The sequence below is a fragment of the Bemisia tabaci genome, chromosome 8 (genome assembly GCF_918797505.1).
Source record: "Bemisia tabaci chromosome 8, PGI_BMITA_v3".
NCBI classification, from domain to species: Eukaryota; Metazoa; Arthropoda; class Insecta; order Hemiptera; family Aleyrodidae; genus Bemisia; species Bemisia tabaci.
The window spans coordinates 25,491,693-25,516,330 of record NC_092800.1 but is presented as its reverse complement, the minus strand read 5'-3'; the positions used below and the strand labels follow the sequence as shown (position 1 = coordinate 25,516,330).

General features: G+C 39.5%; 1 protein-coding gene across 1 annotated transcript in view; it reads left to right on the top strand.

Moving 5' to 3' along the window:
- The window catches only part of LOC109035475 (PR domain zinc finger protein 1), an 89,470-nt gene that overhangs the window by 5,779 nt on the left and 59,053 nt on the right, over positions 1–24,638 (top strand). The window contains exon 2 of the mRNA XM_019049129.2: positions 16,858–16,921. Coding sequence (XP_018904674.2) covers positions 16,913–16,921 — 9 coding nt within the window. The 5' untranslated portion in view covers positions 16,858–16,912. The remainder of the gene's footprint in view (positions 1–16,857; positions 16,922–24,638) is intronic.

Here is a 24,638-nt window from a genome sequence, read left to right as displayed (position 1 = left end):
ATGAACTAACAAAAGAGGAGACACAAGTCTGGCCGGGAATGGAACGGCGGTTGCGGTTCCCCGTCGCACAGAGGATCGAGTCAGTAGGAGAGGTCGAACAAAATTCGGAAACTTTAAACGCTTATAACTCCGTTTATACAAAACTTTGAGGTTCTAAAAGTGGTTCCATTAGTTTTTTCGTGAAATTTTCACATAGCAGCACCCCTTAAAGTTTAAAATATGACAAAATAAACATCAAAATATGCAGTTTTAGTCAAAAATTGTATGACCGGCCTCTCTAATAGAGAATTTGCAGGTGTCTTAACTTTTGCGAATTTCATCTTTAAAATGATATACTACTAGGAAAACTGAGCACGAGGATACCGTCTTTTTTTAATTGAACAATTATTGGAGGAAATATCACAAAATAACCAAATCTGCTGTAATACATGCGTTTAAATGGAAAATGCCGCTGGATGACGTCATAAGGCGACACGTTTTCCCACGGTTAAAATCTATTTTTCTCAAATTTCTCATGTCAGAAAAAAATTATGAAAAATACTGCGAACTCAGCTCATTAGGCACTCTCAAGTGGAGCAATAAAATTTTTGTGGGCAAATTCTCCACTGACCCGATCCACTGTGCGCCTCTGCGCCGCCCTGGGGGGGGGGGAGGCGGAGGGGACCGCCCATTCAAAGTTCGCGAAGTTCGGGGGTGTGCGGGGGTGAGAGATGTGAACTTGCAATAAGAAATGCGGAAGGAATGCCCCAGCGACTTGACCGTTTGTTGCCACATCGCGTCGCTCAATCGACCGCCTAAAATAGCTCGGGTAATAGTATTCTATTTATATACGTAATATCGATTCAGTCGGTGAGCGTTATCTGATTTCAAAAGGCAATGCGGTGAATATTTGTCTTTGAGTCGGGTTTGATACAGTATGGAAAACCTACGTAAAAGATCCAGTAGTCTACGAATCAGCAACCCCTGCACTTTTTTTTTATTTTGTTAGTGAATGGGCCAAGTTTTTGGAATGAAAGGGAAATAGCGCCTCACCGTCTCATAGATTTCAGCGATTTCATTCATATTTTTGAACCATCACGTTCGCGATTTTTTAGTGGATTTTAAATAATCTTAAAACCTAATTTTAGTGCGATAACCACAAAAGTGCATCAAAGTTTTCTCACTTTTTTTAGTATTTCTGTAATGTGCCAATAGCCTTATTTTTAAAATAGAATCTTATTTCCTAAGATTGAAAGTCTCAGCATTACATAATGGTAATTACTTGGGGAAAAAAAATAGTGAACTTCCCTCGGGAAATACGCTAAAAAACCTCACTGACTAAAATCCTCACTGACTAAAAGTATCAGTATAAGTATAAGGAACTTGACTCCATTCTAGTTTTCCAGCATTCTATTTTCTGCATAGTACGGAGCAAATTTCTTAAAAATTTCAAAGGAATCCGCACGAACGTTTCCTCGTAAAAATGTAATTGCTCAATTGAATTTGGCAATTGCTGCTGGTGTGGCTTGGTTCCTTTCTGCTGAACGCAGTCCAAATAGATTCCGGCACAGAATCTCCTCCAAAATTTTTAACATAATACCGACTTCTCAATTGGACCGCGTTTAACAGAAAGGAACCAAGCCACATCAGCTATTGCCAAATTTAACTGGGCAATTTAATTTTTTACGAGAGACTGTTTGTGTGGATTCCTTTTAAAATTTTAAGGAATTTGCTTCGTGCTATGGAGAAAATCCACTAAAATTTGTACGAAAATCCGCACAACCGTTTTTATGTAAAAAATTAAATTGCCCAATTAAATTTGGCAATAGCTGATGTGGCTTGGTTCCTTTCTGTTTAACGCGGTCCAATTGGACGTGCTCAAACGGAACTATGTGCATTATGGACGTGAGTCCTGCTATGCATACTTTTTAAAATGGGTCTCAGGGCTCATGTCTTAATGCACATAGTTCCGTTTGGCAGAAACACGTCCAATTTTGAGTTTTTCCGACATTAAGTTTCCTTTTTTCGGTCAAATTTTGTCGTTCCAGGGTGCATCGAAAATGGGAGGGAGTTGCGTCACAGCCCCGCTCAGCGCGTGAGTGTGAGTGTCATGTTGCGATGGTAGAGGAGGGGGTGACGCGGGGGCGAAAAGGGCACCTACGCTCCCTCCCCATCCCCCCTTCTGGGTCTCCACCACACTAGAAAATAAAAGTACTGCTCTCACTCCGAAGTCCCGTCTGCTTATTTATATTTCGACGAGTCCCTGTCCTTGCCTCGCCAATCATCCGTGTGCATTTAGACTCGTTACGTACCTTCGCTGCGAATTCGACTTGAAGGTCTCCCCCGGACGAGATCACAATGCACCATGTTACGTCCCAGAAATGGAGGGTTTTAATCAATCGATTTTCTGTGTTGAGGGTGATTCGATGGATGCTATATTTTGTGTCAGAACGGCGTGCGATATATCGCATCAATTGGTTCCATTTTTTCAGCTAATCGTCATTTTTCTCCAATATTGAGATCGCAGTTCTGTTGTCAGGAGACTAAAGCACTCACCAATTTTAACAAAGAAATTCAACGTAATAAAGGCGTGGTTTTTTCAGAGAGGAAACATCGCATTTGATACTGGTATCGAAACTGCACCCGAACGCGATATTTTCTCTCTGAAAAAACCACGCCTTTATTACGTCGAATTTCTTTGTTAAAAATGGTAAGTGAGTGCTTTAGTCTCCTGACAACAGAATTGCGATATCAAATTTGGAGAAAAATGACGAGTAGCTGAAAAAATGGAACCAACTGATGCGATATATCGCATATGCCATTCTGCGCGAAATTTGGCGTCTATCGAATCACCTTAGTCAATCGATTTTCTGTGTTGAGGGTGATTCGATGGTCGCTATATTTTGTGTCAGAACGACTTGCGATATACCGCATCGAATGGTTCCATTTTTTCAGCTACTCGTCATTTTCCTCGACTGTTGAGATCGCAATTCTGAGGTCAGGAGACTAAAGAATTCACTTACCAACTTTGACAAACAAATTCAATGTAAAAAAGGTGTGGTATTTATAGAGGAAAAATATCGCATTCGATACAAAAACTGCACTGGAATGCGATATTCCTTCTCTTAAAAAGCCCTGCCTCTATTACGTTCCATTTGTTTTTCAAATTTGGGACGTGAATTCTTCAGTCCCTCGGCAATAAAAATACGCTTCCAAAATTCGAGAACAAGGACAGGGAGCTGAAAACATGCAGTTAATCGATTACCTTGAAGTTGATTTTTGGCGGCGATCTGCCGGCATCTCAAGACGGGATCGTGTCCGCGATGAACGAATTCGCCAGGTGATGAAGGTTTAAAGTGATTTCGTGCACGACGTCATGTCCAGGCAGTTAGTGTGATATGGTATGAACATGTTCGAAGAATGTTGGAGAAGAGGTTGCCCAAACAAGTTTTGGATTGGGTATCACCTGGGAAAAGGCGACGCGGACGTCCCGTGAAGGGATGGCGGCAGGGCGTTGACGAAGAGATGTTGCGGTGTCAGTCGCCCGATATCCTCTGGGAAGATGGGCATATATACCTTCCGGCCAAAGTATCACAAGCGCCATGCGGCGTTTCAGAATTTCCGCCGCCATTTTATTTTTGAACAAAGAAATCGTTCGACGAAGATGTCCGAAAATTTCACTGAATTTCCTTCGTGCTGCCGATAAAATTCGGTGAAATTTTCAAACAGCTTCCACCGGTATTTTCTATGGAAAAAATAATAAAATGGCGGCGGAAATTTTTAAACGTCGCATGTCAATTGTGATACACGGGGAAAAAAATTTCGTGCATGGGACCCGAAGTTGAGGCCATATGGATCTCTGAAGTTTTCGGATTACGCATCCAAAAACTTAAAATCCAACTGCCGAAGTTCGGGTCAGACATCTGAAGTACTTAGGTATGTATCGGATACTTCCGATGTCTGACCCGAACCCCTCGGTATGTACCTAAGTACTTCAGATGTCTGACCCGAACTTCGGAAGCTGGACCTCAAGTTTTCGAATACGAGATTCGAAAGCTTCATAGAGATCTATAATATGACCTCAACTTCAGGTCCCGGGCACGAAGTTTTTTTCTCCGTGTACTTCGGCCGGAAGATGATGATGTGGCGTTCGGGTATCGCAGAACGCCAGAGTGCGTTTTAGGAGCGACAAGCATGTATGTATATACGTGGTTCCACTTTAACGAGCCAGGAATCCGAAGTGGTTCTCCATTGCATGTAGCCCAAATAATAAAGTATCCTGTGTGGCAAGAATTGTATCATTGATTTCTGAAGGCGTGACTTACGACCCATCTTCCTGATTTTGAGCAGCGGTCAACCAATGGAAACTGGCCTAGCATGTCCGAACTCCAATGTGCCGTCGTTTGCCACGACTTGACTTTCCACGTCGTCGCGTACATGCACGCCAATCAACGCGGCGGCGTCGCGTCGGCACTTGTGCATGAAGCGTAGCGCAGCGCCGGGTAAATTGGCGTCGCGACGCCGCGCGGCGGCGGCTGCATGTACTCCAACATTCAATGCCAATGTCTCTGTCCGCAATGTATTTATTTTATTTTTGCTGCGCCCTCTCGCTCACACACTGTGCTGCCGAATTTATGGACCGTTCATTAAAAACTTAACGCTCTAGGGGAGGGAGTCTGAGCCTGCGTTACGGGTGCGTTACGGGAGGAGGAGGGGGGGTCCAGGGTCGCTTTTTTTGATGCCGAGGCGCTAATTATTTTGAAGATTTAAGATTAAAAAGACTTGCGATATTGCATCTATTCATCAAACATTCATCACGAAATGTCCGTATCCAAGGAGGGGCAGAAGGTCGAACCGAAAGTTACGTAATGTCTTTAAGGGGCTCAGACCTGAGTCAGGGGTGCATTACGGAGAAAGGAAGAAAGGGAAACAATTTATCAGATTTTCAGCGTAACGTATTTTGAACTTCAAATTGTGACTCGCAGGAAAACCAGGAGGTATTTCTCGCTGCTGCGCGGCCTATCCTGAATTTCCGAGGACCGGCAGTAAAAAGCCCTCTATGAAATCAATTCGCGTTTTTGGCCTTGCTGGCACTTTACGCCATTGAGAGTGACAGTTCGTCAAAAATTTGTCGTATCTCATCTATAATCTAGAAATTAATGGTAAGGAGTTCAGGGCTCTTCATCTGGGTATGAAAAAAGGGCTTTTGGCGCAGATATGGATTGCTTTTCCACCGCACAAAGGCGTTTATCTGTCTTTGTCGAGCTTCAAAGTCAGTCAGTCGTCAAATACTGCATCATTTTCAGTAGACGTAGCTCAAGATATGATACCTAAGAATCAGCAGTCATGATACTCAGCGAAGGCAACCTTGGATTTGCTTGATCATCTTTTTATTGCATGGGCTCGTTATTTAACCTTAAGAGAGGAAAATTTTATTTTGTTCCCGTAAGATTTTGTCAAAGTAATGGCAAAGTTCTAAAATCACTCAATACTTTTGATGATTCAAAATTTTCGTTTTGAAAAACTAAATTTTTTAAAGAAGTGTATAGTACTAAATATTTGGAGCAGGGTTGACAAAATATCGTGTTGTAGGCGCCTGTACACTCAGAACTTATTCATAGAAAAGATTCCAAAGAGAAGGTCTGTAAGTAGCGTAAACAATTTAATTTTTTTTTTTTTTTTTATCCCTCCTAATTAGCTACCCTCTGCCCTTCCTGCAGTTTCATTTCCTTCCTCCTTTGATATTGCGTGACTTGTTGAAGCTTTGGAAAGTTCTACCTTCTGATTATACTACAACTTTCCAATTATGTCTTATTTTCCAGTGTACATAGTTCGAAGATTGTAGGTGACTCTTCCACTTTCTAAATTTCGATGTTCCTCGTAACACCAACCCCAATGATTTACAGCTTCATTCCCTTTCTTTTTGGCTCTCCAATACTTGGGCCCAGTCGTGAATGCACGATTTTACGGTACCAGCTATACCAAATGGATCCTGAAAATTAGGTAGATTACAGAAAAATACTCTTTCATCATTCTATATATTTCCTGGTCATATCACAATCACAAACATTATCTTTAAATCGTGCGAAGGAAAGAAATGGTACAAATCTAAATATTTGTAATCGGTTTACACCTTAAAATACTTTTGAAAGTGATTGCAGCATGCGTCTCTTTAGGCGGAATTTTACCGACATTTTCAGATGTTGAGAACATTCTCCTTTGACTTCATTCACATGTTAATTTTGATGATAAGCGTAGCTCTGCTGACCAAACGTATTTTTGTCTGATAATTTTCACGATTTCGAGAAAAAAAATCAGGTAGCACTTCAAAGCTGTGGAATTAATTAATTAGATATCGCAAGCTACTCCATTACAAAACTGAAAGTACTCTCCCTTGTTTTCGATGATCGAATTCCATTTGAAAGAAAGATTCCTAGATATAGCAAAAAGTTTTAGGAGATCCCACGCAAAAAATTTGAGAATGATCACCAAATAGATCTTCTAAAATTGCCGATGCTCCTGTATGCAATGAATGTATGTTAAGCTGAAAACTGATTGACTGCTCAAAAATGTTTAACTCAACTGGAGTTCCGTCGGTATGAAGCTTGCTGTCAAACTTTAATGTGAGTGTGTGCCCAATATTACCACAGATATCGTCACCTTACCCGGCCAAAGAATCACAAGCGCCATGCGACGTTTCAAAATTTCCGCCGCGATTTTATTTTCTTTCAGAGAAATCGTTCTACTAAGTTGTCCCAAAATTTCACTGAATTTGTTTTCGTGCTGCCGATAAAATTCAGTGAAATTTTGAGACAGCTTCGTTGTACGATTTCTCTGTAAAAAAATAAAATGACGGCAGAAATTGTGAAACGTCGCATCTCGCTTATGATACTTTAGCCGGAAGGTGACGATATAAACCTAATCGTTCGAAACTTACTTTTCGGAATAACGGAGAGTATTTTCCATAAAAAAAATCGAATTTCGATTTCTTAACCCAACCAGGCAAAATCTCTTCACTGGAAAATTTACTTCCGTGTACTTACATTCTCCTCTCCATAAACGGTCACATTTAATGACGTTCCGATAAGCACAGGTTTTTTTTTTTTTTGATCATTTTTTCCCTTGAATCAACAAACATTTTTTCCGCATACGCAATGCATGCCTAGCGTTTCGGGCGAAGTTCAGGAATTCGCTTGAACAATATCTCATTCTCCAGCTCAATTTAGCATCGGGTGCCAGTGTTTTGATCGCGAGCTAGAAAAGAAAGCCTTGCCTCATTAAAGCTAGCGTCCGTTCGCCTAGTAGTTTTGATAATGAACTTTCAGTGGCGTGACTGAAAAAATGCGTAAAGTTCAAGTTCAGTGCAGCACAGCTGAAATCATGCATAGATTTTTCAACCGGCTAATCTCAGTTTAATTAACATTAGATAAGGGTTATTTTCAATCACTGCAACCGGCTATTTCTTTCTCCTCTGCACTCTGCTCATTTCCCTTTTAACGCATAGAGCTCTGAATATGTTAACTGTACGAATTGAAATCAATTAAACGATGGACGGGGTTTCCTAACAGGCGAAACGGAGCGGATTTTGCAGAGCATGTCATCACTTCGACATGGATGTTATTTTTGATTTTTTACTTGTCTAATGGTGGCAAAATATAAATCGAGATAACTTGCCTACAGCTTGATGAAGTCTATTCCGCGCCATTTGGCGCAGAGAGAACGTAAAATATTTCAGAAATCGATCCGATAAGGGCAAATCATAGTTAACGGGAAAAGATTGTATTAAGGCCAAACCATTTCGCCTTCAATCTTCAGTGCAGGCAACCCGAGCCCCTACGTGATCGAAAAGTGGTATCATCGTAAAAAGGCAAGCTCCCTCGGCACACGCACAAATACCAGCTTTTCACCAAAAAGGAAGAGATTACTTTAACGTCATAACAGTATGCCTTCAGTTTTTAGTGTAGGCAACATAAGCTCCTACGTGATCGAATAGTGGCATCATCTCCCATACATTAATTATAGCCATAAAAAACATGTTTAATAGTCGAGGACAGGTTAATTTTTATTTTTGGTCGAATCGTGTTTATCGAAATCGAAAGAATCCCAGCCTAGTGCCTTGATAAATTCCAGTAAATTGCTCAATGAATGATATGATCAGTTATTAAAATTATAATTTATCGCAAAACTCCTAGATCCGTGACTTTAGTTAGGGCTTTTCGCCAGTAATTAATGGAACGTCCCTGTTTATCCTAGTCTTTGCTTTTCTTCTCCTTCTCTTTTCTTATAATGGTAACAGATGGCATCATGCTATATCGATGGCCAAAGTTCGAAACCATTTAACTCTATTTGCGACGTTGCAGACTTTCTATAGGACTTTATTGTTTCCTTGAATCACTAGTGCACCTATTTTCTCGAAAATGTCTTGATTTTTCTCCTCCATTAGCAGAATATTTTGCAAGTATTTCAACCGGTAAAGTTGGCTTGATTCTCCACGAAAAAATAAAATGGGAGCGGAAATTTTGAAACACCGCAAAATAGATGCATGGTTTTGAATTTTGGCCATCGCAGAAGCGGATCCAGCAGTTTGGCAACGCCGGGTTTCCTCCGTTGAAACCTATGTTAAATAATCGATTCTTGTCGGAGCACCTGGCCCCTTCAAAAATCGATACTTTATCATGGGTTTAAATGGAAAAAAACAATGTTGCCAATTTGCTGGATCCGCTAATGTACGGATATGACGGCAGAACATAGAGCCATAGACTGCATAGGCACCTTAAGGTGATTCGATGGACGCCATATTTTGTGTCAGAACGGCATGCGATATATCGCATCAATTGGTTCCATTTTTTCAGCTACTCGTCATTTTTCTCCAATTTTGAGATCCCAATTCTGTTGTCAGGAGACTAAAGCACTCACCAATTTTAACAAAGAAATTCAACGTCATAAAGGCGTGGTTTTTTTAGAGAGAAAATATCGCATTCGAGTGCAGTTTCGATATCAGTATCGAATGCGATGTTTTCTCTCTGAAAAAACCACGCCTTTATTACGTTGAATTTCTTTGTTAAAATTGGTAAGTGAGTGCTTTAGTCTCCTGAAAACTGAATTGCGATCTCAAAATTGGAGAATAATGACGAGTAACTGAAAAAATGGAACCAATTGATGCGATATATGGCATGCCGTTCTGACACAACATAGGGCGTCCATCGAATCACCTTAAGCAAGCAATGCAGAAAGTAGTGGCGGGGCGTGTTTTGCGATACATCGATTTATCTCATTTGAAGCTATGGTAAAGAATCGATTATTAAGGTGTTCGTTGCGAACACCTTGTTTATCGATCCTTTTCCATAGGTTTAAATGGTAGATCAATCGATATATCGCGAAGCGCGCCACGCTACTGGCAGGAAGAGTTGAAAAGAGCAGGGAAATCGGGAGGGATTTTTCACGGGAACAGCTCGGTGCTCCACAGCCGCGGCCGAGTGCAGGGTCAAGTGGGCTGCGGGATTGGCAAGGCGCGCAGGAATACCATTCGCGGACCCCTCCCCCACCCCCCACCCGCCCCTCCCCACTGCCCCCTCGCGCCCCCTCGCGCCCCCTCCCGGGAGGCACGGTAGAAAGTAAAGTGGACGCCTCGATGAGTTTTCGTGTTGATCTTGAAAACACAAGTTTAAATTTGACCTATGCACGTGACGCCGCCGCCGCGCTAACCCAACGGCTAACGCCGCGCTTCGCCGCTCGGTGGGCCGGCATCTTTTCGTCTTGAATAAATTAAAAATGGAATTCAGTCAATGTCCAAAAATTGAATTTCGGTTTACTAGAGTCCCTTTATACCCAGAGTTAAGACAACTCGATTATCAGCTGACTGGCAGCCGGCCTTGGCTGGCCATGGAGGCACAAGCGAGTGCACCCAAACGAACGATATTGAGGGATACACTGAAAAAAAAAATCTCCGTGTATTTACTAAGAAAAGAGTAAAATTACCAAGAATTCACGGTTCTATTTGATCCCAGTTTTTCCTCGGTAAAATTACCATTTATAGAATTGGTAATTTTACCGAGAAATATCGGAAAATTATTGAACTTTCTTGGTAATTTTACTGGACCTTGGTAAAAACGCCAATATTTTTTATCGACTGTGGTTGAATTACCGAGATAAAATGACAAAGTAACCGGGAATTGATTACCAATAAAAGTGATATTCTTACTTGAAAAAAAAAAAAAAAAAAAAAAAAAAAAAAAAAACAGTAAAAATACCGGTTTTTAGGTAAGCTTACCAGTCTGTCTTGGTAAAATTACCAATAATTGGTAAAAAAAGTGAGATGGTAAAGGTACCAACTGACCTTGGTAAAAACGCCGAGAATTTTTTTTTCAGTATAGTCGTCGTAGCTCGTGTCAAAATTGGACGTGTTTCTGTCAAAGGAACTATGTGCATTAAGACATGAGCCCTCAGACCCACACTGAAAAAAAAAATATCGGTGTATTTACTTAGAAAAGGGTAAAATTACCAAGAATTCAGGGTTCTATTTGATCCCAGTTTTTTTCTGATAAACTTACCATTTACGGAATTGGTAATTTTACCGAAAAATCTCGGTAAAGTTATTGAACTTTCTCGGTAATTTTACTGGACCTTGGTAAAAACGCCAATATTTTTTATCGACTGTGGTAAAATTACCGAGATGAAATGGCAAAGTTACCGGGAATTGATTACCAATAAAAGTGGTATTCCTACCTGAAAAAAACAGTAAAAATACCGGTTTTTAGGTATGCTTACCAGTCTGTCTTGGTAAAATTACCAATAATTGGTAAAAAAAGTGAGATGGTAAAGGTACCAACTGACCTTGGTAAAAACGCCGAGAATTTTTTTTTCAGTATAGTCGTCGTAGCTCGTGTCGCGCCTGGTCGCGACCGGTCCTCACCGCTGACGTCACTGGCTCTTTTAAAGTCCCATTCATTCTTATGGCTCGAGCACTAACGAGCACACCCCATCTTTCCACTTCCACATAGTTCCATTTCGTATAAATACGTCCATTTAGCAATTAGAAGCTACAGTTTTTCGATCGTCTACAAAATCACTTATGTGCACAGGGAAACTTATGATACAAACGCTGTTTCTAAACTGAACTGCATTTTGCAATTTTGAACTATAAATTCTGGCTCTTCTGGAAAAACACTTATGAGCATAGGGAATGTAATGGCACATACGTTATTTTTAAACCGGGCTAGAACTTACAGTTCCAAATTGCTAACTGTAGTCCAACTATGAGCTAGTAGTTCCGAATTGCAAAATCTTCACCTTCCGGCCATAGTATCACAAGCGCTATGCGACGTTTCGAAATTTCCGCCGCTATTGAATTTTTTTCACAGAGAAATCGTTGGTTGCATCCGTTTGAAAATTTCACTGAATTTTATCGGCAGCACAAAGGTGCCTCGGTTAACTTTTTGGACAGCTTCGTTGAAAAATTCTCTTCATAAAAATAATACGGCGGTGGAAATTTTGACACTTCGCATGGCGCTTGTGATACTTTGGCCGGAAGGTGACGACATTATGTAAGGAGTCGGTGAGGGTGTGGGGCCTTTTATATCTTCTATTACGTGCCTTTGGCGAAGAGATATCTCTTGGTGGGGTGGGGGGCGCACCCCATCTACCCCTCCCCTCATTCCAACCCTGGGGACATTCTGTTTTCCGGTGTCCTAGAAAGCTCCGGGAGCTAGCCCACCGAGCGGGAACCGTGCAAATTTGTGCAGTGAGATAATTGATAACGTCCAAGGTTTAGCTCGGCGTTTGCCCGCTGCCCGCGCTCGCGGTCGTCTTTACGTCACTTTAAACTATGACATTTCAGCTACGTTACCGACCCCCTTCCGCCTCCCCCACCTCGCCCCCTCACCCCCCCCCCCCCCCCGAGCGTGGCGCGCGACCAAGGAGCGCGCGAAAAATTTCGCTGCTATCTCTGCCGGGATTTGCGTCTTCCGCGTTCGGATGCTCCGCTGCCACGTTGAGGAGATCCCCGCGCGATTCGATGGATCGATATCGATGTATCGTTTGGTTCAAAACAATAGAACATAACCTCAAACAAAACTTAAAGGATTTCAGTCGGAAAAGCTGAATATAGGAAAATTTTAAACAATTCCACTTTCACTGAAAAAAAAAATCTCGGTGTATTTACTAAGAAAAGGGTAAAATTACCAATGATTCAGGGTTCTATTTGATCCCAGTTTTTTCTTGGTAAAATTACCAGCTATGGAATTGGTAATTTTATCGATATTTTTTATCGACTGTGGTAGAATCACTGAGATAAAATGGCAAAGTTACCGAGAGTTGATTACCAATAAAAGTGGTATTCTTACCTGAAAAAAAAATCGGTAAAAATACCAGATTTTAGGTAAGCTTACCAGTCTGTCTTGGTAAAATTACCAATAATTGGTAAAAAAAGTGAGATGGTAAAGATACCAACGGACCTTGGTTAAAAAGCCGAGAATTCTTTTTCAGTGTTCAATTTCCAATTTGTGACCAATTTGTCCCATAAGAGTAAAAAATCTATCGAAAATTACTTAATTGGCTTTTGAGGCTATGTTCACATGTTGATCCAATCGATATCGATATAATCTCACCTGTTTGATGTATCGAATAAGATCTTTTGGACGGTATGTTCGAAAAAGGGATCGGATTCTTAGGGGCATTTATAGACTTTGCAGGGGATGAAAATTTTAGAAGTTGTGAGAGCCTCCTCGAGATCTCTTCATGTGCATCTTACAACCCTCTCACAGATCTCTAGATTTTCATATCCGAAAATGGTTCGGTACAGACGTTTTGAGGATCCCCACGGAAAATACCGAAGTATATATCGAGCACCGGGCAGTAGGTTACAAAAGTGGGGAAGAGACATGAAAAGAAATGATCTTTAACTGGTTTAAACGTACCAGAGCCTCAGTTAGTTGCAACGAATTTTAAAATGAAATACTTAAAAACAATTGTAAATTTTAAAAATAAAACTCCTCAGATATGAAATCTGGTAAAATTTCGTACATACTCGTATTATAAATTAGAAGGAAAATATCTTCCTTTATTTTTTTAAAGGAAAATTCAAGTGAAAAAGTTTGAATAGGCCTTCCGCAGACATGTTTTAAAAACTTAAAATATTTGAAAATTTTTTTTAAAAAATTGACCACGTTAGTACTCTGAAGGCCTCTTCACATACATTTCTGTAGATCTAAAATATTTCTAATGATAAAATTTAGAGAATAAGGGCTTCCTTTTAAGAAATACTCATATTGATTCCTTGGGACGTAATAATCAATAAAAGATCCTGAAAGTTTGTATAGGAGAGGCTTTTCGAGAGAGAGAGAGAAAAGTCTTATTTTGCGGTGACGAAAACGTTTGATGGAAAGAACAAGGCTCTACCATGGGGGATTTCTGTACAATACATTATTAGGATGCTGTCGATTTCCTTCTACTGTTTCGAGCTTTGTACTTAATGTTTCCAAGAATTCGATTTTCATGCAATTGATACAATCTGTCCGTTCAGATGTAGAAGCTTTTTGGACGATATTGCAATTGTGCCGGCGCTACGTTCGGCAGGCGGCGTTGCAAAAGCCACCCTTTGGACGAGATAACTCACTCGTTGAAGAAAAAATGTCAGAAAAAGATAGTTTCTGTAGCGTCTTCCTGGTTCTGTAAGCGACTACGAGATCTCATGAATAAACGAAGAGACCTACCATTGAATTAGTTATTGACAAGTAATTGACTCGTAATCAAATTAAGTCGTAAGTTCTTCCTGAAGAGGCTCCCAAGGTAGGCGTTGATGAGTTCAAAAATCAACTCTCACTTAAGGTCTACTATGTGCACATGCAGAAAAGCTATCAAAAAAGAAAGACAAACTTGGTAACCATCATGCGCCCTACATTATAAGAACATCAGTGGGAGTAACAACCCCTCATTTTTAAGTTGATTTCCAAAATGTGCTTGATAGTGCACAAATCGATGGCCAAGGTGCGAAACCACATTTCTCCAAATGCAACGTTGCAGACTTCTCGTCAAATTTTATTTATTTTTTATTTTTTGGAATTTTTTTGGAAAACTAGTCAACGTATTCTCTTAAAATCTGCCTTGAATTTTCCTCTCTGTTAGCAGTGGCGATTCTTGAAAGTTGGCAACACTGCATTTCCTACATTCAAAGTCATTAAAAATATCGATTTTAGGCGAGGAAAGCTGGCTCACCAAGATTCGATTGTTTTACATACATTTAAATGGAGGAAAAACAGTGATGCCAAATTTCAAGAATTGCCACTGTTCGCTAGCAAAATATTTCGTATACATTTCAAGCTAAAAATTTGGCTTGTCTCTCCTCGGGAAAAAATAGAAGCGAAGTTCTGTTTTCATCTTGCAACCGTTTTCAATGTATCGATATCGGTTGTTGACTTTGTTTGAAGACTTTAGGATGAACTTCGGCACGAGCATTCTTCTATTATTTATTGGCCTGGTTACACGCTCAAATTTCCGTCAAATTCCGATCAAAATGATGACCAATATGGCGGTCGAGAGTTATCTGGATTGATGAGTAAAATTAATTAAAACAGCGTGTTTATTGAAATAAGCATGAAATAAGCACGGTTGTGTGGAAATCAGATGAAGGATGAGCCGGACAGCTCCATCATCTACCATCAAATTTCTGCGGCCTGCAAAAAATTTGATGGTAGATGGTGCGCACCAGTCACCATTTGATCGGAAATTGATGGAAATTTGAGCGTGTAACCAGCACATATCTACAGACTGAAATTTTAGATTTTCTCAAAATAATTCTTCTTAAGATAAAATTTGAAATCCATCGATCCCACTCAGAATTCATCGCGCAAAAGCTGAAGATCCACCTTAAAACATTCTCCCAGGATGGTGACAAACCTTTCGTTCTCGCGAACAATGTTCGCGGAAATCAAAGGTCTGGACGGATTTTTAGGGCACTCAATGAAGCCAACATACTGTTAATTCGGAGGCGAGGGAGTCTTGATTTAATTCCATCGAGGCACGAGGCATGCAAGCGGGATGCATACCCGGCCGGCTCTGCTCGGCGTCGTTACCATGGTAACCAGACAGCGCGTTCACCCCGCGACCATGTTTAAATACCTAACGTGAGTATCGCAGCCCCCCCCCTCCTCTCCCCTTCCTCCGTTTTGAGGGGGCCTTCGACCTCCGAAACATTTCAGACGAACCATCTTTGTTTTATTTCATGGGTGCACTCAACACAGTTGATATTTCACGATCTGTTGGTTTGGACAAATGTGAATGAATGATCAACGCGACGGTGGAAAACAAGAAACTCGTGGCTGATAGACATAGATATCTTGGAGTACGTCTTGCATTATGTGCACACTTCGGGTATAGAACCGCCATTTCTGACTAATCCGTAAAATCACCCGTTGGAATAGGAAAACTGATGACATCTATGTCGTTTCTGAAAGGAGGCAGAAATTGGGCTTCCTTACTGCAAAACCGTAGTTCAATTGATGAAAGTACTGGAATACAAAAAGTTGATCCTGAATTTTTTTTATTCATCTTTAAACGGCATGTCTTAATTATTAGTAGGTACCGTCCTCAATTTGTTGTCCCACTAAGAAAAATCATGGTGTCGATGAATGGTAGGCCTGAAGCAAAGATGGTTGACGATGGCGATTAAATGGCGCCTTTTAGACAGGTCCCGAGTATATCCTCGTTTTTAACTTAGAGATATTTCATTTTTCGTCATTAATTTCGCAATTTATTGTTCCTCTAAATGAGCAGATCAGGAATTTACTCAACATCACACAGTAAACAACTGCACATTAGATGCTTTGAAATTTCTGGAAGAAAATTGGAAATTGGAATTTCTGGTTTGAAGTGTCTGGATCTGCCTATGCGCTTATTCCTCCCCCCTCCCCCGATAATCTGTACTAAAGCACCGTGTACAGGTGGTTAGAGAACTCCTTCAAAGTGGTTTAGGCAATATTTTTTTTAAATAGGGAACCAGGCAATGTTTGATGGATACTTATTGTAAGATCCATTAGTTAAACGTGTCCAAATAGACTACATTTCCTAATTAAAACCTACAATGTCTGGCTTATCCGTAAAAACACTTCTGTGCCTAGGGAAACTAATGATGCATACGTTGTTTCTAAACTGAGCCAAAGTCTGTAGTTCCTAATTGCAAAATGTAGTACACGTATCAGCAAGTTAAGAATGGTAGTTATCAAATTATTCGTTTTAGATGGGTCTTCGGTAGTGAGATTTTATCATCCAAAAGCACTGAATGGGGATGCGTGATCGAATACTCATCGTGGTGCGCCCATTTCTGAAAGTGAGGATTGCCCATTGGGTCTCAATTAAGTTAGAGCATCCATGTTTGTGATACAATTATTCGCGCACGGAAGACCTCCGGGTTGCATACCCGCGAATTAGAAGGCTAATCGTTCGGCAATGCGCGACTGCTTACCGAATGTGATTTATATTTATCATCATCACAAAACTGGTGTGTTTCCCTCGGGCATGAGGCAAAATCAGCATTACTGAATCTCACAACCTCAAATTTCGTAAAAACTAGCCAACACGATACTTTGAATATTTCTATGAGTTTATCTAAGCCTCTGAAGACTCAACTCACAAAATTTAAAGGCAAAATTTTGCTTAGTTTTTTTGATAAAAAAAATAGAACTTTAGAAGAAATTATCAACATGGAATGTAGATAGGCAGATTTTTCTTAAAATCTGTTATCAATTAATACATTTACCATGCTTGGTCACTAAATCTAGAAACGATAGTATCTTAGAAATCTAACAAATCGATTAAAAAAAACTGTCGATCGACAGTAAAAAACTCTGAGAACTAATTCTACGATGCATTTTTTCTCTTTTCTAGATATTTCTCTTGAACCCTAACCCGAAATGCAGCAAGAATCGCTCTCTACTTGAACATGAGACAGGTAAGCTGAAAAAAATTGTCTTGAGTAATTTTTATCGTTTTATTTTACATTTTGATCATTTTCTTGGATTTATTATTCTTTTGATTTTTTATTAACCTAAATGAATCATTCGACATGACACCTTGTTAATCTATTATGCCTCTTTTCTTGTATACGCAGTATTTCTCATGATTTCTTTCTGATACGGGACATTGAAGAAAAATAGAATCAAAAGTGAGAAAATCCGTCGCCTTGTGATGCCATCAAGCGTCATTGCCATTTAAACACGTGTATTTTAGCAAATTAATTAATTTGGTCTTATCTCCTCTAATATTTTGTTTTTATTTTAGAAACCAAGGGTATTTTCATGTTCGGTTCACTCAATAGTTCCTTTTCACACATGAACTTCGAAAACATTTCAAACATCCACAAATTCTCCATTCTACTTACTGTTCGTTTTTTATTTTATTTATTTTGACCGTGTTTAACACAAGAGGAAAGTAGGTACATGATAAAGACTATACAATACGTCAACAAAAGTAATAAAAGAAAGGTAGAAAAAGTATTACAAAATAAGGAAGAGATACTTGAATTGACAATTGAGGGGCTTGGAAAACAAGGCGCATAAGTGTAGTTTAAAAAAAAAAATTGAGATATTCACGAACTCAACTGAAACTAGTTTGGAAGTATGTTCTCTGAAAAATTCACAACTAAAATCCAACTTTGAAGCGTCAATAAGTGATTTTAAAGTTCCTTTCCGCCATAATATTCCACGTAATTTTGAAACTTTAAACTCGTATTTCTTGGAAAAACAAAAACTGCACTTACGCGCATTGTCCCTCAAGCCGCTCAATTGATTCAGTGAGTTCGAAAACACACCAACTCGGTCACTCGAAAATGCACAACTTTCATTGAGGACGGGCAATTTTTAAAATGGTCATTGAAGTTAGTGGATTTGTTCCAACTTGGACCTTTAAAATGTCCGTAAGTGCTTGTCTTTCGGCACCGAAAATCTTTTTCTTAGACTTTCTTCATCTACTGTGCAGTTTTGTGTGTGTCTTGATTATTTTAATTTTTCCGAGTTGGTGTGTTTTGGTTCTCACTGATACAATGGAAAATTTGTAGGTGTCTGAAATTTGATGCATTCCGTGTTTAAGTGGACGCTACCAAGTGAGCTGAACACGAGGATACCCTTGGTTCACAAATCAAACAATTATTGGAGAAGATATGACAAAATCACCTAATCTGCTAAAATGCACGTGTTTAAATGGAAAACGTCGCCTGATGACGTCACTAGGCGGTGAATTTTCTCAATTTTGAATATATTTTTATACTATTACCCATTGCAGAAAAAAAAACATAAAAAATACTGCAAAATCAGCTCTTTAGGAACTTTCAGATGAAGCGATAAAAAAAAAAAAAAATTGCGCACAAATTCTCCATTATACTAATTTGTTAAGGGTAGTTTTTGATTGGTTTTATTTCGAGAAGAAGAGTCTTCGAAATTTCGAAATGCCGCCCCGAGAGCGCTGGCTCATAAATCGGGGGCTTATCGGGGCGACGAAGACGGGGCTGGGGCGGGCGAAAAACTCGGCTGCGAACTGCAGTGAGGAGTGCAGTGCTTCGTGCAGCCATAAAGGGAGCCGCGATGGGCGCTAGCATCAACGACCCGAAGCTATCTTTCATCTTGTAAACTGTGAATTTCGCCTATTCCCGCCAATGGCTCGCCCCAGTCCTAGTGCCAGTCTGGCGTCTTCGATTGGATTTGCCCCGGTTGCATAACTGCCGGATTCCAGGGGCACCAACCCGAGCTCGAGCTCCTCGCCTCGGCTTGACCGGCAATAGGGTTGGCAAAGTGCATCAAGCTAAGCTCGCCAAGTCTGTCTGCCGGTCCTCTGTGTTCTAGGGCTTCACGCAAAGAGCTTTCCGTTCCGCGTTGTCAATTTTCCGACAAAATCCAATATCCAGGGCCAAGGAGTAACTGGATTGCACTAAAACAATAAAGCTTAATCTAAAAGAATTTTTTTGAGGAACCTGTATAATTTCATTTTGCATAAATTGTTGTAATTGTTGTATACATTGTAAATTTGGCTTGTGCTAGAGCTGTTTACTATAGGCTGTATGCATCAATAAATTCTATCTATCTATCTATCTATCTATCTATCTATCTATCTATCTATCACTATCTACATCTATCTATCTATCTATCTATCTATCTATCTATCTATCTATCTATCTATCTATCTATCTATCTATCTATCTATCTATCTATCTATCTATCTATCTATCTATCTATCTATCTATCTATCTATCTATCTATCTATCTATCTATCTATCTATCTATCTATCTATCTATCTATCTATCTATCTATCTATCTATCTATCTATCTATCTATCTATCTATCTATCTATCTATCTATCTATCTATCTATCTATCACTTTGCAGAAAGGAACAAAGAGCATTCAAATGTCACTATAAGCTTGTGCAACGTACTTACTTTGCTAAAAATTACTGAAATCATGCAAAACATTAAATATTCAGAGGTAATTTTTCTCTTGAATTCATAGTTCATTAGGGGTAAAGATAAAACTGTTTAGATGATCAGATCATATTTGCTATGTAAAAAAAGTTGCACAATTTTAACTACATTGAAATGCTCTTGGTTCCTTTTTGCAAAATGCAATCCAACTATAACTATTTTAATGACTGTGTTAGTTTGTTTTAATAGCTTAATTCAGTGAAAGCATAATGGTGAAGTTATTAAGATACTTTTAAAATTTTAAAACAGTCTGATTAAAATTATTTAGTTTAATCTAAAACACTATATTTTCAATAAAGAAATAAAATAAAATCTAATAATTGGTCGATGAAAACTTTATAAGGTAAAGCTTCTAACTATATAAAAGTATCATCAGTTTACTAAGGTTTTAGACCAAATAAAATATTTGGTGGCTTGCATTAAATAAGTTCATGATTGAAGGTCTCTAGAATAAAGAAAATTTCGCCTTACTGACAATTTTGGCAAAAACGAGTCAGCGACTCTGCCGCATTCTACAGTATACACAAGCTGATGATTTTAGTTTTTCTTTCCATTTGAACCGATCACCTTCCAAATCACATAAGCACCAATCTCTATTTTGGAGGTGGAGGGGTTGTTTTTTCTTTGTTTTCTCTGGTAAGTATAATCAATCATGTCTGATCTCAAAATATCCCTCTAAAAGAACTTACATTTTTTTGGAATTCAAGGATTGTTATCAATGAGCGAAAAAAAACGGTTTTTCTTGTTTTCCTCGGTTCGCAATTTTGGCGCTTACGTGGTTTGGGAAATAAACGGTTCATTTCTGTAGGGAAGCACTGCAATGACGTTGTAATGTATGGAAAAATTGCAAATCTAACCTCAAAATTACCCAAATGGCGAATTTTTTTCTTCCACCTGCAAAATCGTCAGTTTGCAGATAGGCCGCATAGTTCCTCAGCCATCAATATGTTCCCCTTTGAAATTTCACGTGTGAAACACTTAAGGGTAGTAATAGTTGAAAAACACTGACTCCTCGAATGTAAGTTATCGCTCTGAAAACAGTGCAGTTGGCGCGGAGCGCATGTTAGCGCCTACTAGACAGTAGAAATACTTCACGCATTGCGCCAAACACAGAACGAAGTTTAGCCGGTATATGAAACGTATTAGCGCCTACTAGACTGCATGAATACTTCACGCATTGCGCGTTCACCACGGTGCGTGCATGGGAGCATTGTAAAAAGTTTTCTCTTTGTCCTGCAAAATTGTCAGTTTGCAGATAGGCGGTATTGCCTTTTTGCCAATGATATGCATTTACATTTATCCCTTTTCTTCTCACCCTTATTTGTTCATCAAAGAGGGTCTCAGAATTACCTTAAAATAAACTCGTAAGCCTCTCCCGGCAGATATGCGATCCGAACCTCGACGGGCTCTCAGAATATAATTCAAAGATTTTAAGACAACCGATTTGTCAAACCGAAAAATCCTCGAATCGGTTGGATAGATCTTTATAAAAAGCTTCGATAAAATTACAATTTAAGAAATCGGAGAACTGTAAGTCATGAAATGAAATTTTCGATATTATAATGTGCTAGCAACATTTGGTGCTAATCCTCTATATCATATAATTTTTTGTTTGACTTTCGTTCATTTCCATCCATCAACAATAATTGTAAATGAGTGCATTCCTACAAAAATGGAATACTTGCGCTTACTTCAGTGCTTGAATATTTAAAATGAAGGTTTATTTGAGTCAGTAGCTCTCCTGAAAATGTTCGACTTTAAACGTATTTTCCTCCTATCTCAAACCCATGTTTCTTGACTTTTTCATACCTAATTGTTGAAGAGAAAAATTCTTTTTTCCCATCAAAACTTCAAACAAAACTTTGAACTCTTAATTAAAGGCATTACTTTGAGACGATGGGCAGACTATGGTTCCTTCGAAATTGATGCGCAGAAGTTTGAAGTTTGAATTTAAAAGGGATAGTTTTTGCGGGAAATGGATCATGACTCACCAACACTGATCGAGGTCTATGCTCCTAAATGGCCCGGATAAACAACCTATTTTGAACCCAATCGCAAGATTATCTATAAAATTATAGAAACGCGCTGTGTACTGCTCAAATTTCTAATTTTAACAATAAAAATGAACTCCTAAGACGATGAAACTTTTCCGCGATTATGGAAAAAAAGTCTCGTTGTAAATTGTAAATTTTACAAACCGATTGCAAACAATTTGTGAATTTTACACCCTATCTAATAAACCGAAGTGGAATTTAAGGAAAACACGCTTACTCTGTACTTTTCCTTACTTTCTACGGTGACTTTCTTTTCATTTGATTTTGATTTTGATCGATGAGAATGATTAGAGAAAGTCTTAATTGAACTGGTGTGACTGAGAGATTCATTCCTCCTTCAATTCCACGGTTATGCAAATTAAGGAACATTAAAGTCGAAATAGTTGTATCTTGTGAAATGGACAGACTCCGGTTTTAACATCTCCTTCTTTAGGGACAGAGGAATTTTGTCTAAAACGTCTGAACATTTCAAGGAAAAATACGTATAATCGTTCTCAAAAATACATGTTTAATCCAGGGCAATTTAACAATAATTGTATTTTCTTATGAATATAATATATATATATATATAATATATATAATATATATATATAATAAATATATATATATGGCAATTTGACAGCTCTCGAATGTTCATACGGCGTTTTTCCTTAGCACGGCAGTATTGAACAATGTAACCCATTTGTTCTCCTTTAAAAAAAATTAAACAGGAGCGGAGATTTTGAAACACCGCAAACGAGATACGTGGTTTGGGGGTTTCACCATTGTCTCTGAGAATTGACCGCTCTGGCAACAATTTTTCGGGAGGGAGGATCGTGGCCGGTTATCGTTATGCATGCCAGACTTTAAAATGAACCTTTTGAAACGGAGAACCATACTCTACGCCGATCCTCAAAAATGTCTGTGATTTTTCACTTCCAAGGGGATTACATTCTGATAATTCGTCAAGGATGATGTTGAGTTGGACCACATTTTGCAAAAAAGAACCATTATTTTTGGCTCATTTTAGAAACAACAAATGGATTGCATTTTGCAAGAAGGAACCAAGAGCATTGCAATATTGTTAAGATTGTGCAACTTCTTTTGTCCTGGAAGAAAAATCTGATCATCTATAAACAGATTCTATTTTACACCCTAAAAATTGCAAATTTAAGAAAAAAACCACCATTAAATTTCATATTTTCGCAAAATTTTAGTACTTTTATTGCAAAGGATGAATTTGCACAGTGTTAGCGCAACATTGCAATGCTCTTGGTTCCCTTTTGCAAAATGCAGTCCAAATATGCCATCGGTTTCCCCCTGCAGAAAAATGCTTTTAAGGAAGAGTCAGAGATAGCGGTTCCTTATGGCAAAATGTAACCCCTTTGTTCTCCTTTACAAAAATAAAACAGGAGCGGAGATTTTGAAACACCGCAAACGAGATACGTGGTTTGGGGGTTTCACCATTGTCTCCGAGAATTGGCCGCTCTGGCAACAATTTTTCGGGAGGGAGGATGGCGGCCGGTTATCGTTATGCAAGCCAGACTTTAAAATGAACCTTTTATTGCGAGACTTTTTCTCGCTGGCAGCGGCGGCCGGCGGGTGCCCCATATTTCATGGCGCTCCGTAAGAGTTTCGGAGCGGAGTCTGCACGCTCCGAAATCCTGAATCATTTCCGTAATTTGCTCTTTTCAATTCTTCCCCATCCCTTTCCTTTTCGCGGGCCAGGGCCAGGGCAGTTATGTTTGCTGCTTTCCATTTATCTCCCGTCCCTCGCGCTCTCCAACTTCGTCGCCGCACACTGGATCGAGCCAATAGAAGAGGTCGGACATGAAACTTTTGACTAAAATTTCAAATTTTCATGTTTATTTCGTCACAAATTCAATTTGGAGGGGGGGGAGGCTGATCGTGCGGGCTGATTATTGAAATCAATAGACAAAGCTATAGACAGAGGAGACACAGGGGAGTATGGAGCGATCATATTGGTTGAAATGCGGGTGGTTCCTACACGGAGAAAAAAAACTTCGTGCGTGAGACCCGAAGTTTAGGTCATCTGGATCTCTGAAGTTTTCGGATTGAGCATCTGAACACTTTGGGTCCAGCTGCTGAGGTTTGGATCACACATCTGAAACTTCAGTTCTTACATCTGAAGTACTTAGGTTTTCACATCCAAAGAACTTCGGTTCTCACATCTGAAGTACTTCCGATGTAAGAATTGAAGTTTCGGATGTGTGATCCGAACCTCATCAGCTAGACCTAAAGTGTTCAGATGCTCAATCGGAAAACTTCAGAGATCCATATGACCTAAACTTCGGGTCCCAAGCACGAGGTTTTTTTCTCCGTGTACACAGGGTGTCCCAGGATTAAGTACAAATATTGAAGGAGTCGATTCTTTGGGTAGAAAGAAGACGTTTTTGTGGTATAACTTATTTTTTCAAAAACGCTTTCCTTGGAGGACTCCATCATCCCCCTTTTATCAGCGCCCATTATCCCTTATTAGTCTCTATTAACTTGGAAATGATGAGTCGTAGTGAAAAAACGCAGGAGACATTTTCTCGATATGTTTTAACGCTGAATCTTAAGGTGCCGTCAAAAATCAATTTTTGTCGCTGGAAAACATTAATTTTGGCCTATTTTAGGTTCGATATCCCCTTAACCCCCCCCCCCCCCCTATGAATTTTCCCTTTTTTGAAGGTCAGCAATGAAAAGAGCGCTAAAAATTATCCCCAACCACCAATTTTCATTAATATTGGTTCATAAGCATTGTCACAGTAGTAAAAGACGATTTTTTTCCTCCAACTTTGGGGGGACCGTGGCCCCCAGGGAAAGCCGTTCCCCCGTTGGAAGATAAGTTATACTACCAAAACGTCTTCTTTTGACCTGAAGAATCGACTCCTTCAATATTCGTACTTAATCCTGGGACACCCTGTATACTAAGGTAGAAAATGATGGACCAACTATAGGGTCTCTCGTGGGTTGCCGTTAGTTATAGTCCATTGTCTACCTCCTTAGCCCATTGCAACCACCCGCTTCCACCAATAAGATCGCTTCATTTTCAGTTTATCTTCTTGTCTATCGCTTTGTCTATCCGTTTCAATAATCAGCCCGCTGATAAGAAATTTTCTGAAAAACCCAATAAAGTCACTCTTACCCTTTCTTGCTTCA